Here is a 16,091-nt window from a genome sequence, read left to right on the forward strand (position 1 = left end):
CACTAGTAACAAAATAATCTTAGGGCTGAACTAAGGATAATAAAGACAAAAGCTAAAAACCCAAACAATGATTTCATTTCAGATGCAAATGCTTCCTTCACCTGCCCAGCATTTTTTTTTTTTTATGTAAACGTTCTGGCAAGATCAAAATCTCAGGAAATTCCAAGCAAATGAAACTCTACAGGCAAATTACTTTGGAGAATGATGTAAACTTTGGAGCCCAAGCATGCTACTCCCATTCTTGCCCCGTTCTTTACTTTTCTAGAGGACCACCAAACCAACCACAAAATCATATGTTAAGAAGAGCTTCCTGCAAGTTGACAACGCTCTGGCTTTTAATAAATGCTTCTATTTCCTGTCAGCATTGGTCAGTCGGAGCTACCAAGCCTATGAAGACCAAACGGGGGAGGCTCTCATCCCACTGACATCTCTCAAACTTGGCCACAGGCTGGAACACAGCGCTAATAAACCACGGAGAAAATGACCCTCCAGAATGTTCTATGCATGGCACAGGGGCAGGATCCAGTGAGAAAGACAGGATGGATTACAGATGACATCTAAGTGCTAGACATACATATGTGTATATATACATCCGAGAGCTGAGATGAAGAACAGCTACATGCGAGGTACTATGAGGTATCTACCAAGAATCACACCCTGTTCTGACTTGGAAAGGCCTTATAATCTCACTGGGGAGACAGACCTCACATAGAAAATCAACATGAAGGGTAACAGTGAAAACAAAGTGTGTACTAAGTTGATGACGGTCAGTAACACATGGTTTACACCATAAAACTCAAAGCATGTCTATCAACCACAGTTTCCAATTCACGAACTTTCTAAACAGCATAGCTCATCTATTCTATTCAGGAACTACTTACTGGGTACTTTCTATATGCCAGGCACCATATTAGGTAGTAAGAAATACAAATGATGGAAACAAAAGTAGTCTTGCCCCTTGTGAGACTTGTCATTTACTTGGCAACAGGTAAGTAAACAAGTAATTATAGAACAATGGGTGTAATTATACTCCATCACACAAGGTGCCACGAAAGCGGATGTACAGGGCCCAGGGAAAGACCTGGAAGAGGCAACTAACATGAAGAGGGCAGAGAGGGTAGAGAGGATGCCTAAGACATGACTGGCAGGAAGAAAAGAATCAGCAAGATAGAATGTTCCAGTCAGAGGAAATGGCATATGCAAAGGCTCTGGTGAGAGCGAACGAGCATTACCATTTCAGGAACTAAACATGCTTTTGAAAGTTGCAGCCAGAATGTGTATGTGCATGCTCGGAATTCAAGGGCCATTATTACTTCCTGGGTAAACAGATGATTCTGTCCAGGAAGAACAAATTGTCAAGCGAAAGGAGAAGCGTGAGGAGAGCAGTCTTGAGGAACTTCCCCAGCAGAGAAGCAGTCCTGGGGTGAGTGCTAGGACCAGCTACAGGAAGAGAAGATATAAAAGGAAAGAGAAAGGAAGAGAGAGTATGGAAATGGGGTTCAAGAATATTCAAGAGGCAAACAAATCTACCACATTAAATGATGCTATGATAAAGAGGCAAAGTATCCTCCATATCGGCAGCAAGGAAGCTCAGTGACCTTGTCAGAATTATTTCAGTGGCCTGGTGGGGCGGAGCCTAACTTCTCTGGGTCAAGGAGTGACTGGGAGGTGAATAATGGTCACAGTGACCTATTTATCTCAAACATTCCCACTGGAGAAGGAAACCAGAGCAGGCTGGAGGGAGAGTCTCAGCTGGAGGAAGCCTGAGAACTAAGTCTAACTGAGGAAGGAGCGAGCCGGCATGGGAGGAGGGTTGGGGACTCCTACCTGGAGAGCCACTAACCCCTTGGAGCACGCCGCCCGGGGCAGTGAGATGGGAAGGTGTCGGGAGCAGATGGAAGGGTTGTTTAGACAGGAACGACAGCTCCTTTCTCCTTGTGAGAAAAATGAGGTAGAAGGCGGGCAGAAAAGCCAAAGTTGAGGGAGACAGAGCTGGGGTTAAAGACTGGATTTCTGAAGGCTTCATCCAGCAGCACCAGGCACGTAGGCCGGTGGAGAAAGTAGGGTGACTAGCCCAGTCCACGGCCACAGCTTATCAGATAGGCTGATGGCATGAAGCTGGGCAGAAGTGTCAGGAGTACTGGAGAGGTGGCATTTCAAATGACTGAGCATTGTCTTCATAACAAGGGAAGTGAGGACCGGGGAGGGAGGAGCAGGTAGAAATCTGGATGAAGACACAGGAGAGGAAGTAACTGAGGAAGGCAGCATGCACACACAGGAGGCAGTGACAGGGGAGCAAGGTTTGAGTTTGAAGATGTCACAGCGTGTGACGATCCCAAAGGCCAGGGCATGCCTACAGCAGGGAGACAGCAGAAGGAGAGGGCCGTGAAGTTCCCAGGGGATGAGGTGATACTAGGTGGGCTGTCCAAATGAACACTGATATGGCTCAGGATGACAGCAGCCTTGGAAGACACGCCCGGCCTAATAAAGGAGAGTAGAGCAGGATGCAGAGAGGCCCATTTACCATAATACCAGCAGGTTAATTTGACTAAGAAAGCTTGGCAGAATCTTCTAGGTACTTACATGCTCATGCTCACATTCGCACATGCGCACTCCTCCCTGCTCATATCTCTCCTGCAACCCCCAGTACTTTCACTCTGCTCAGCAAATATGAAGGCAAAGCACAATCAATGCACAAAAGAGCAACCCAGAGTGTGGACTTCTACAAAAGCTGCCTTTTTATAATTTTTTTCTTACTCAGCGTCTCTCCTTACCCCCTCCACCCCTTTCTCAAAAACAGATGCATCCACCTTGCAATGTTTTGGTCACTAAATAGCTACACTTCACTTATTTTGCAGAGAGGCTGTGGACTACTGTTTTTCTACTCTATCCTGCTTTGTACATTCTACAGTATTCAGTGACATGTACAGGACTCCAAAATAAAACTGAAAGAAGAGAAAACACAGCCACCCCCCTCGCATTTATGAGAAAAGCAGCCACAGCTTCTTCAATTCTACTTTGCCATCCACTGGTAAGGAAAATTCTCCCCTTGCCAAATCCTTAAGTGACTGGCAGTCAGCAATTACTTTCTAAATCGAATCCAGGATGACACCAATACATAATCTTCATAGCCAGAATCAGAAGGGGGAGTCGGGAAAGATGTTTTCTCAACCTTCATGGCTGGCAGAAACCGCTTCTGACTGCTCCCACATGGCAAGGAGAGCTTAGTTAGTGTGTGAATGGAAAGCATGCAGCTGGCAGTAACTCCTTCAGAATTACTCAACACGGTAACATTGTGTTTAAATATAAGTAGTAATAAAGCCTCAGAAATGAAGAGTTAAAGTGTAAAAAATAAAGGCTGTCAGTCATTTAAGAGTGCAATCACAACTGGTGAACTTAAGTTATTTTACAGGGTACTTAACTTCCAAGAATCATTCAAACAGAGCCATCTGTGTACCAAGAACTGTTAACAAACAGACCGCATAATGTGACACGGTCAGTCAAGCTCATTAAAAATATCCTTTTAACATTCACCAGGAATAAATGAGACCTTTAGTCTCCGAATGTCAGCTGCAAATCAGGTGGCTAGTTGCATATTTTCCATTTATTCTTAAATCAGAGCAGCTTATAAAGATTCTTTTAAAATATCTTTATATTGCATGTTAAAATATAATTCTGCCTTTTGTACAGACATAAAGGCTATCTGCATACATATTTGGATAAGTAAACACTTTACATGAAAGTTATCAATTTGCTGCAATCAAGACAGTATTACCCGCCTGTTAAGTGCAATACACTCGTGCTATAAAATTGACAATGACACTAACATCCTCCTCCTGGAGAAGACACTACTCAGACATCCACACTATGCAATGGTGTGAGGGTAAAGCCATGCTGCACCTCCTGCAGGCCACATTAAAATCATCAAGGTGCAGGCGAGACGTCATGTACAGGAAGCAGAAAAAGAGCAAGAGAATGTATATTAATTTGCAGGGTGGAAGTGAAGGAGGGTTAAGACTAAGGAGGAAAAAAGTTAAACATGGCTCTATGCGTTCAACCCTGGGTAACGTAACACGAAACACGACCAGAGAAGGGCAAGGAGGAAGCCCTGGATTGGAAAACATACCGGGGTCACACCTGCTTGCCTTTGGAATCTGCACTCAGGTATTAGCTTGGAAGACTGCCCCTTCAAGAGAGCTCATCTGTCTGTTCTTCCTGTGCCCAATCCCAGCTGGCTACCTACCTCCCCACAGCAACTGGGTCTGGGCCTATGAGCTCCAAACTTGGATGGTCTCTGTCCAGCCTCTGTGTTGGCCAGATTATGCTGCCTCTTAAGGGCAAGGAGTAGATTGTCTGGCCCACCGCTTATCCCAGGTACCTAACACAGAGCCTGGCACCCAGTAGTTGCTTGTGTATTTACAAAGTGAATGGATGACTATACCCACCAGGAATTTACAATCTAGAACAGAACAAATGAAGGATGGATAAAAAGCTTCATGGAGAAACTGGCCTTCAGGTACTAGATTTTCCTTTCATACACACACACACACACACACACACACACACACACACACACACAGAAGTAACAGTGATGGCTGGATCACTAAGCTGGAATTCAGTTGGGGGGTGAGGGCACAGTATAAAACTTAAACAAAGACCTTGATTGTTTTATAACGGTAAAGAATCTTCCTTATCCATGGCGTGTTCTAATTTGTCACAAACAACACACCTCTATGAAATAACAGACGCTCAGAAGGATCAAAGAAAGAACCATGTAATCCAATGTCATCTAACAGTCACTTCTGCTCCTGATCGTGGACAGGCATCGCTAACAGCATATCCTCCTCGCAACCTATATATTTATTTTAATCATGGATATCAACCACTTCATCTTTTGATAACATAGAAAAAACATCTAATCACGAGCTCTGGCATATGACAAGTGGTATCACTCTTCACCGAGTCACAAAGCAAGTCATTCAAAACACTGGTTAGATTTCTCGGTGCAAGCATACTTGTGCAAGTCACTTTTTAAAAAAAATCACTTCCCAGAGGGACCACTCCATTTAATTTCCAAGCTGGTCATCAAAAGTAGTTCCTGGAAATAAGTGAACACGAGACAAAAACACAGTCACACTCATTTGCCTGAGCTGGAAAAAAAAGGATAGCAGCTCCCCAACTTCCTCAGAAAACAGGAGGGGCCATGGGTGAAGAGAAAGGGGAAGGGCAGGACGAAGCATCAGGTGGAGGACTTTACCCTGGAGTTCAAGGGCAAGGGCACCTCCTGGGGATGCTCACACTACCCAGCCAACCTTCACCTCTGCCTTTATTCCCTGCTTTCCTTTATACAAAAGAGGCTGAGTATCTTTTTTGAATGATCTTAATTCTAATATTAATACCAAATTCCAAGAAGCAAACCCAGATTGCGGAAAAGGACAAGGAGTGTGCAGAAGGCACCAGGGGCCCCTGGGTAAGCAAAACCCAAGACTGCACACAGGTTCGGCCAGTAGGCGGGGTGTCCCTTCGAGGATCATGCCAAAGTGGGCTCAATGGTGTGATTTTCAGATTTTTCAAGTGAATTTAAAAATCTAGATTTGTGTACGATCTCATGATTTGTAAACAATGGCAAAAATTTAAACTCCTATTTTTACAAAAACACTGTCAACCAGCAAAATATGACTGCTGGTGACCCATGCGTGACATCTAGGTAAGGGGTTAGGAAACTGGGCAAAGGTTGAAATCGACAAACTGCCTCTTCCTACGTGCGGAGACGCCACGGAGTCTTAGCACAGGCCCTCTTCTCTCTTGGCAGGCTCTCTGCCTGCTTCCCGGCCCCTCCTTCACATGTGGTCAGACTGGATTCAGGACACGAGCGACATCAGCAAGCGAAGAACATCAAGGTTCCGACACCTAACTGTCCTCCTGAAACACTCCCTGCTATTAAGTCCGATTGATGGTGTATAATAAATGGCACCCGCTCATAAGAGTACTTCATGCACAGCCTGGGGCATGAACCAACTCAGTAAAGTGTTGGCTGTGACCGGGTTTTACTCTGAATGAGAGTAGGAATGGATCAGACTGTACGTTTCTCTCTTGAATTTTAGTCCAATTACAAAACACAATAATCATCTTCAGACATGGGAAGAATTTCAAAGGAAACTGCAATCATCAATGTGACATTCAGTAAATTTATAAAATCATCTGATTTACGACCTCACAGGGCATTTTATTATTTTTAAGACTATAATGGAGTTTTTTAATTTGCCTTAATATGAAAATTTAAAGTTCGGTCCCACTTTTAAATAAAGGGGATCCCAGAACACACAAGGCTACCACATCCAGCATGAACAGGACTTGAATCTTGAACCTTTCCATAAAGGCTGTTCCTGCCTCGGGTTCCTCGTGGTAACCATGAGCTGTGCCGTAAGGCTAGCTGTCTAACCACCACAGTTTACAGGTCCTGCCTGCAGCTCTTTCAAGGTCTCAGGACAGTTAAAGGCAGACACAGGAAGAATCCCAACCCAGGTTTCTTGAGTCTTCTTTTTCCATTATCTCACAAGTCCCTGAGAGGATATAAGCTGAAGGCTGGTAAGCAGCACAGCTTAGGACTAAAGATTTGAAATAAAACAGACTGGGTGACACTAACCAGTGCTGGAGACAAACACGAGGCCCAGCCCTGAGGAGCAAAATACATTCTATCCACGGAGGGGGCCCGGCGGGGAAGGTTGCTAAGCACTGCCAACCCAAGTCTTGCCTGAGAATATCTCAAGATGCCATGTTACCCCAATAAAAAATTAAAGAGTGTGTGTGTGTGTGTGTGTGTGTGTGTGTGTAAATCGCGGTTGGCCAGAATCCTTTTTAAATCCTCTAATATCAACTATGCCCTTGCAGCCACTGATTTGGCACAGAAGCTCCCAGCTTCTATGAGAGAATCTAATTTATTTGCTGGAAAAGTAGCGATTTCTCTAAACAAAGGATCGATGCTTTTAAAGGAATGTTACTGTACTTCAAACAGCCCAACTTCCAAAGTACCGAGAAAATAACTTTTGAAATCTAGCCAAGTGTGGAATATAGGCTGTGTCCTACATTCAAAATTTGTCTTTCTAGAAAGCATGTTTTAATGTCAAAGGATATAAAGCAAGCTGTGAACAGGAGACTAAAATTAGCTCAAACCACAAATAACCTAACACACTTATCACTTCCTTATGATCAACCTACAAAAATCAAACATAAAAGGCATTTGCTAAACTAAAGGTCATGCCAATTGAGTCCTTTAACTCCAGTTGTATCCTTTCTTCCTTCTAAAATGGACCTGGCATGTGAACATGACCCAAGAAAGAGAGTTTATTCATTTGAAGGCAAGTACAGGACAAACCATTACAGCTGAGTTTCGCCCCGTAAATAAAACAGCATGTACCATGCAGTTCTTAAGTGGTTAGAACGGCAACCACCTCCTCAAACTGAAGATCTGAAATTTGAAGCGGCGGGACCACACCCATCTCCAGCTGCGTTTCACACTGAGAGCTGGGACACCAGACTGACTTCAAACCAAAGCAAGCCTTCATCTCCTAGAGCCATTTATTTCCTACTTTCAAAAGCAACTTCTAACTAACAAAATCTGTTGAGAAACACAAAAGTAGTTGCCATCAAGGAGTGGAAGAAGTTGCAAAAGGAAGTTTGGTTGGCAAACACGCATTAGGAAAAAAAGATAGTAGGTTTGTTAAATTTCAATGACTTTTACAGTGACTCTCCCTGAGCGATAATTGTTTTGATGTCTTCTCAAGGAAACTCAGATTCAAAGGATGAGAACAAGTGGTTAAGTAAAGACAAATCTAGAACTACCAACTGCCAACTACTCCTCAATATTGTGAGAAAAATCCTCACAGCATTCCTACTGGCAGGTGGGAAAATGAGGGGCAGGAGCAGACCTGGGTACCATGGTGAGAAGAGAGGAAATAAACTACGAGCCAGAACACGAGCATCCTGGGTGCATGAAGAAGGCCCGTGAGGCCACGAGGGGCTATTTCAGTTCACTTAGACATGGTGCCGTGACAGGGGCACACAGAGCCGTAAAGTACTGTGCACTGGGGTGTGTGTGTGTGTGTGTGTGCGCGCGTTCTCAGGGAATAGTCAGGGGAGATGTGAACCAGCTCACCCTTACGTGTGGCTAAATCACCTGGTCTACTGGAGAGCACTCCAGAAACAGGGCCTTGTGCCTATAAGTCAGATGGGACATACATGATGCAACTTCCTGATCACGCAGCATTCTACCGCACCCCTTCAGCCCACCTCCAAGGGTGATACCGAAAGACCCTGGCAACCGGGAGGTGGTACCTGATAGTGGAGAACAATAACGAGAGTGCCCTCTGTTAAATCACATTTCAAATCAGGGTAAAAATGAAGTAAAACAAAATACCTTCCACGCCCACCCCTGAAAAGACTACCAAAAATCTTAGCGGCCCCTTCTCTCTGTGCAAGTGAGTCACACAAGTACTCGTGACTCGGAACGGCTGACATGCCCTCGACCCTCCACCGAGGCACAGTAAGCCCTGCCTGTCTGAACAGCGAAGCAGTACAAAATCTAGAAGGGATAAATATAACACCGACAAATGTTTAGCCAGCGAGGGAATTCAGAGTTAATTTGCCATATTGTGCTAAATGCAGCTTGTCTATTTGTTCTCTTGAGTGAAGTTATATTCAGAAGTGATTTCATCTGCAGATGAAGTAACCCCATGTTCTTAGGAGAACTCCAACTATTTGGAGTAATTACTCGATGGTCACTTTCCTGTAAGCAATTCACAGTGGTGCATAATCCTCTGAGTAATCAGTCCTCATCAGCATCAGCACTAGCTAAACTGTTTGCTGGAACTTAGTGTGGTGCTTTTAAAATAAGATTCTTCAAAAGGAAGCAATGCGCCAAGAAGACAGCCATGAAGAAAGACAACAAGGGGAGAGAGACTTCACACAGAGTACCAGGGGGAAGGGCAAGAGCTTTTCTTTTGTAATCACTAATAAATTAAAAACACAACTTTGGAAACCTAGTTTTGCTAAGCTCATCTTATCTTTGCAAGTGGTGTCGCTCACCCACAAAAGCCACAAGCACAGCCTAGGTTTTTCCTTCTTCATCTGCAAGAGAAAACATGGTTCACTTGGGCTTCGGGAGGAAACCTCTGCAAGTGAGGGGGAGGAGCGCCCAGGGCACACGGGCACCAGGGCCGGGGGGTGGGTCACTACCCGCACTGACCCCGAGCGAGGACGGCGAATTTCTGGGCACAGCGCTAGATTAAGAGTAGAAGGGGGTAAGTGTATTTTCGAGAGAAAAAACAGACTGTGTCGCTTTGCTCATGAGCCACGTTTATGAGTCCAGGTTACGGCACGAGCTTCTTGAAGCGCAATTCTATTTAATTACCTTGGGGCACCAATAAAACGTGGCGAACTGGCAGACTCAGAAGCACTCAGGACCGCAAACTGAACTGTCACAATTTTTAAAAAAAGACTTACTGGCAGTTATTATTTTTGTGTGCAGTGTGACTCGTATCACATCCCAAAGCTTGGCTGCTTGGGGGGGGCGGGGGGCAGACTTTGCTAGCAAAAAAATCACCCCATGAAATGTTTCTGTTTCCACTTTTCAGGCACTCAACATCTATAAACTGCCAGTAACGACGCTCACGAATACGTGAAGCTGCCTTGAGAAAGGAAGGGGCGGCAGCCAGTCAGTCCACTAGGAAGCCGGCTTTCACACCAAGTAAAACATCCTTTCGAAAATGCTGGAGGCTTCTTTTGAAAATGCTGGTACTTCCTTCTCCAGCATGGCAGCTGTGTGAAGTCGTCTTCTATTCAAGTGAAGTTTAGGCCAGATGCAGGTTTCTTCCTAAAATTACAACATAAAGGGCAGCTACTCTTCATGTACCTCGTTGGGGTTGAATCTTTCGTAAATTCTCAAGAATCAGTTCCTCTATCTTTTACAGGAAAAACCACCCAATTGCTGCTTAGAGAAAAACTGCAAGTATAACTCATGTGTCAGTGTTACTCATTTTCCCACATTACTAAATCAGATGAAGCCTGCTTACTAAAAATGTTTCCTATCTCTTGGGGAGGACAATTCTACTGAGTCTTTGCTATCTTCGCAAAAGTCCTGCAAGTTTTTGAGGCTAACGGTGCCCACCCAAGCCCTCACACACCTCAGCAAACCGAGGAACCACTGTGGTGTTTGCAAAGATTACTTCAGGAATGCTAACTTCTCTTCGTGAGTAAATTAAAGACTTGTATCACTTGAACGAACTTAGTGACCTTAGTCCAGGATTACTTTTACACAAGAAGGGTCAGAAGCGCAAAGGAGAAAAAGGGACCAGTTCAGTGTTGCTAGTGTTAGAGCTGAGACCAGAGAAAAGGCAGAAGATTAAACCACTCTTTTGGCCCAGAGCAGTCTGATCAAAGGCCAAAAATGCTTGCCTTCACCATACTTCAAGAAAAAAAAAAAAAAAAGCTAAGTATGGTAAGGGTTGTAACTTTATAGAGAAGCACATTTTACCACAAGCAAAAAATATTTTGCAAGCCGACGCCATGCAAAGTCCATCTAGAAGGCAAGTCAGCACAAGCCAGGAGCGATGAGGACGGAGTCACTCAGCAATTCTTAGAGAGACAGATGTATCCCACCCCCGAGTTTCAGGCCGAGGACAAATCCGTCGTTACGCTGACCGGCTTCTCCTGAGTGAGAGTGTGAGCCTGTCTTCCAGCCGCCACATGAGACAACACTAAATCGCCCCATCTGGTCATGGCTCCAAACGGGGTGGTTTTCCCCCCAAGCGACCTCTGTTACTCATATGAATGAGCTAAGTGGTCTCCATCATCCTCCCCAGCATGGGCGCTGGGAACCATGTCTGTCTGTCTTTACCTTGTCTGGGCCTAGCAGCTGCAGACAATCAACACACTCTCAACAGCCATTAGGCACTTACTCTGTGCCAGGCGCAGCGGGCACCAGGATGAACGAGACAGAGGGAGGACTGGCCTCAGGAAGCCTGGACTCCAGGGGGGACGTGTAAACAGCTGCAAGAAGCGCAGGGTTTTCTAAGAGGTAGGAATGAAGCTGTACAGAAACGCAGTGTGCAAAGAACAAAGCTGGGTGGAGAATCTTCTAGCATGACTACAACAGATGGGCCACGGGAAGGGATGGCTGGCACCCGACTGCCACGCTAAGGAGTTTGGGCCTCACACGTAACAGGAAAGCACTAGGAGCAGTTAGAGGAATGACAGGCTCAGGTCTGTTTTTCACACAATTACTTGATGATAAGGTGAAGGAGGGGCTGGGAGGCAGGCAGAGCCTGCTGAGGAACCGTGTTGGTACACAACTGCGTTCCTCACTTGAGAAAGCACAGCGCTATTAGAGGCGACATTTGAGCATCTAGAACATGGGGGCTATGGAAACGATGCCACAGGGACCAGTCAATGAAATGCGGTGGAGCGAATGAGGTTCGACTCCAAAGTCCCCAGCACTCTGGACTCAAAACAAGACAGCAACAAACCACAATGTCTGGGGACAATGACCCAACAGATGTCCCATTTCATGCACACAGGCAGGTGTAAAGGGACGTGCCTGGCCTATCTGTCAGCATCAGTTGGTCACCCATGAACAAACTAGCACACGCACAGAGGGAGAAGTGCCAGACTGAGCAAAACACATGTGCATTCAGGTAGGCCCGAGAATAAGGACCTGCAATTAAAAGCACAGCATTGGACAAAAACTGTCAAAAAGGTTCTGTGATCTAACAGATAAGAAAACAGACAAGACAGACACAAAAGGAAAACAAGTAAAAGAAAGAAAAGAGAAAAGGCAGTCATTTCAGCAGTCTGTGATCTGAGACAAACCCTACAGGAAATTTCTTTTTCATTTGTCATAAAATGTAGTAGCCATCTAATTACATTATTCAATGCCAGTTATTTTTATAGGTTGGGGGAAGCTATTCATGCTAAAATGCCAAGAGCATGGAGAGGCAAGAGAGCCCAGTGATAGGTAACTGGCAGCTGCATCACCGCCACCCACCCCTCCGCTGACTTTTCAAGATCATCGCACCTGGTTTACTTCCTTCCCAAACACCAAGGCACTCCTGAAAAATATGCCAGTGATGCCACACAAACGACGAGAGCAAAGAGTTCCTCCCTCCACTATTTCTACTTTTGCTCCCAGTTAATTTAACATGAATCCAGACAATTATAAAAGTCTTTACACCATTTCCAAAGGGGGGATCAAATACCTAAATTTAGTTCACTTAAACCGCAGCTAAACAAGAACTTTTAGATCTAATGGGTCACTTGAGATGACCAGGACTTCCCAGCCTCTCCGATGTGATTTCCGTTTGTCTTTTTTTTTTTTTTAATATAATGATGTTGAGTCATAGTATGTAGACCTTCCTCCTCTGCACAAAATGCGGAGAATGGCATTTAAATAAACACCACTGGGAAATTTTATATTCTTGAAATATAACAACAGAAGCTGTATACAGAGCAGTGAAGAATTTTAGTGAACTATTGATATAACATGGTTCTAACCTCATCAGGCATTAGGTTGTATTTCATAATGAAAGCAGCTATAAAAAACAAATGTCGCTACAAGAGTGGTTCATCTTACCAAGCCTGTCTCTAACACGGGATAAATCTTGCCTTCAAGACACAAGCTATTGTTAAATTCTCCATTAACTGAAACAACCTAATCATGCACACTGAAAAGTCCTGAAAGGTGTCAGCGAATCAAAGAATTAAGAATTTAACTTAATCAAAGAATTAAGAGTTTAATTTAATCTCGCAGAATTTCTCTTAGAGATAAGAGAAATAAAACACTTGACCCAAGCCCTAGGGATAGGAGGTAGAACTGTTAAGTAATTTTCATTCATGCAAGCCCCCTTTCCTCTCATTCTAGTTCTGAAAACCAACTCCTTTCTCCTATCTGTACTCTGTCGCCTTTTGGACAGCCAGACCAACTCAAATGCCAGTGCTAAGTACTATTTCCATGTTTCAAGCCAGATAAACAATTGTTTAAATGATAGGAAACAAATTTTAAACCCACCTACATGTGCTGCCCAAAACTGACTTTTTATAGACTAAATGTTTAGGATCTACTCATTAGCCTTAACAGTTAAAAACAAGGTTATGCTCACTTTTATCAAAGGAGCTAAAGTAGCAGCAGCTTTGCCTGAAACATTTGTTTTCTAAACTGTCACATTTCCAGGCATTCAAACAAAGGTCTACTTCACTCTTTGTTCTCTTCCCAATTGTTTTCAAGGTTTTGCAACTTTTTGTTCTAGGTAGGAAAAAAAAGTTAATAGCACTGCCTTGTTTACAAAATTTTAAGCCAAAATTACATATTTTTCTCATCACAATAGACTAAGCAAGCTCAAAATGACTTTGTAAAAGGGGGTCCTGATGGTGGCATGCTACAAAATACTAACCTAATGTTTAAGTTCCATTTTTTAACAAACACATTTCTTTGAATTCTTGAAAAATAGTGGTTTTAATAAACTGCCACAGACTTTGCCACTTTAGACTCAAGGTCACTTGAACTCATGTTTTTTTTTAAAGGCCACTTTTTTAATCTTAAAAGGAAAAAGAGCTTCTAATTTCAGTTTTAGGAAAGAGAAATATCTGTATGACAGAAGTAAGAAAGTCCATAGCGGACAATTCATCCAAGATCAAAAGGAACCACCTCCAGGAATGTGGCAATCCATTAAGAAGCTGGGGCAATCTCAACACACAGCAATCATGACTAACTCCTCAGGCTCAAATGTGGTAGAGAAATTTAAGAGCAATAATGGCAATTAATTGAAGACCAGCGTGCTCCATGCCAGTGGCGTGCTCAATCCAGTTTTAGTCATGCCTGGGGGACAAGTCAGGCTAGTCTGGCCTAAAACAGTATTTGAAAGCAAATTCAACCAAGAATTTTTGTAACATGAAGTTGTTGTTGCCAACTCAGTCAGTCTCTGGATAAAGGATTCCACCCTGTGCTTCCTGAAGGCCACCTCTACTTGTGATAGGGTATATCACAATCCACTACAACACTCAGCCCAACGGTTTTTTCATTTAAGCTTTAGACTCTACAGCATTGAACTAGATAGAGAAAACATGTCTATACATTCTCAGAGTCACTGCTGGAATTCATTCAATTAACTCAGAGAGACCAGACAGGGAATACACATTTTATGTATGGACCAATCATACTAATACTGGTTACAATGGTTATAAATTTTAGTCTATCAGAAACCAATACACATTACAATCCAAGTGAAAAAGAATCCTGTCAATTAAGTTTGATGTAAATCCACATGAAACCAAGCCTGCCAAAAAAAAAGGCTTTTGTTAGTCAAGCATACCAAAGAACTGCTTAAAGCTTTTTTCCTTTTTAAGTGGAGCTCAAAATAGATTTTAATACTACCAGCTGATGGATCTCACAATTTGCCTTTTGAGCCTATAAACTGAAAACAGAATAAACTGCCTCCTCCCTTTACACAAGTAACAAAATCTCTCTATTCTGTACATGGCCATGTGAGTGTGGTTTTGGTTAATCCTCACAACCCCCGCAATGACATTTAATAGGGAGCGCATATTTTCTTTAGAGGATTTAGCTGCTGGTGAAAGCAGACCTCTTGGTGTTTTGAACGTCGTATTTCAGAGATAGGTGAGAAACTACCTTCCGAACTCCTCTAGGAAGCAGTCTAGCCCACGAGGCGATGGGAGAAGAAATGACGAGCTCAGCCTTGCAGAAAGGATCGGATGGTTCCGGGGGAAATTACGCAGGTTTAGCGAAGGCCAGAACTCAAGGCTTCCCCGCTCCCGCCGGGAAGGAGACACTATGTTGGCCCCCGCGAAGTGGGGGTGCAGGCCTGGGGGCCAGACAGCCCTGGGGCCTGACACTCCCGGGCTTGCTCCCGCCCCTCACTCGGCTCACTGGGCAAACGCCTCTGCTCTGACAGCTCGGCCCGGGCCCCCTCTTGGAGGGAGCCCACCTTCCCGGCAGTCAGCACCCCCCCCCCCGTTTTGATTCCTGCTTCCCTCACAGCGCTCGACGCCGTCTGAAACGACCTGCCGCAGGTCTGACCCCCCCGTCCAACGACGAGCCCCCCGGGGGAGCGGGCCTGGGCCGCCCGACTCACCCCCCCCCCCGCCACCCCAGCGCCCCGCAGCGCCGGGGGGACCAGGCCGCCCGACACCCGCTGAATGAATGAACGGGCAGGGGACGGGGGCTGTCACCCCCGGGACGCGGCGCGCCGAGGGGGGGAAGGAGGGTGGGGGAGGAAGGGGGTGAGCGGCCCGTTCCCCGGGGAGACAAAGACGGCGGGGCCGGGGGGTCCCGTCGAGAGAGGGGGCGGCGCGGGGAGCCGTCAGCCCCGGGGGACAAAGGGTGGCCGGGCGGGGGGTGGGGGGCGGGGTCGGGGCGCCGGGGGTCCGCGGCGGGGGCGCAGACGGCGGCCCCCGGCGTGGGCGGCCCCCCGGGGCGAGTGGGGGTCGGGGGGGTGCGGGGCCCGGGGCCGCCGCGGGCCCACCGGGGACAAAGAGGGCGGGCGCCGGCCTGCGCCGCCGCGGGGCGAGTCCTCGAGCAGCGGCGCCCGGGGGGGGCGGGCCCGGGGGGCGCCGCCGCGGGGGGAGCGGGCCGGGGCCCGGGGGGACGCGGCTCCCGCGGCCGCCGCCGGGCCTGACGCGCCCCGGGCGCTCCCGCACCTGGTAAATGGCCGCCCAGCTCCCGGCCTTGTCGATCTGCTCGAACTCCTTCTCCATCTCCATGTCGGGCCAGGGCGGCCGCCGCGCCTCCTCCTCGGCCCGCCGCGCCGTCTGCCGCTCTAGGCCGCGGAGCGCCTCCGCCCGGACCCCGCGCGAGCCTCGATCCCGCCGCTACCGCCGCCCGGGCCGCCGCTGCTTCTTCATGTCAACCGGCAGCCGGAAGTACGCACCGCGCGGCCTCGGCCCCGCCCCCGCCCGGGCGGCCAATCAGCGCTCGCGGGCGCCGGCCAGCACTTCCGCGGGGCGGGGCCCGGGGCGGGGCCGGGGGAAGCGGCCTCGGCCCCGCGAGACGTCTGGCTGCGCGCGCTCCCTCCCCCGCGGGCTCC

At 46.6% G+C, this 16,091-nt stretch overlaps 1 protein-coding gene across 2 annotated transcripts in view; it reads right to left on the reverse strand.

The window, feature by feature from the left end:
• The window catches only part of PTPN1 (protein tyrosine phosphatase non-receptor type 1), a gene marked incomplete at its 3' end in the record, with an annotated part of 53,275 nt that extends 37,409 nt beyond the window's left edge, over nt 1-15,866 (reverse strand). The window contains exon 1 of one of the 2 annotated variants that reach the window (XM_084247440.1): nt 15,706-15,866. In XM_084247440.1, coding sequence (XP_084103566.1) covers nt 15,706-15,768 — 63 coding nt within the window. In that variant the 5' untranslated portion in view covers nt 15,769-15,866. Of the gene's footprint in view, nt 1-15,654 lie in introns of both variants that reach the window. The other variant, XM_084247439.1, reaches the window with a different exon arrangement.
• Between the last annotated feature and the right edge of the window lie 225 nt (nt 15,867-16,091).

This window comes from Talpa europaea (genome assembly GCF_964194135.1).
Source record: "Talpa europaea genome assembly, chromosome: 11".
NCBI classification, from domain to species: Eukaryota; Metazoa; Chordata; class Mammalia; order Eulipotyphla; family Talpidae; genus Talpa; species Talpa europaea.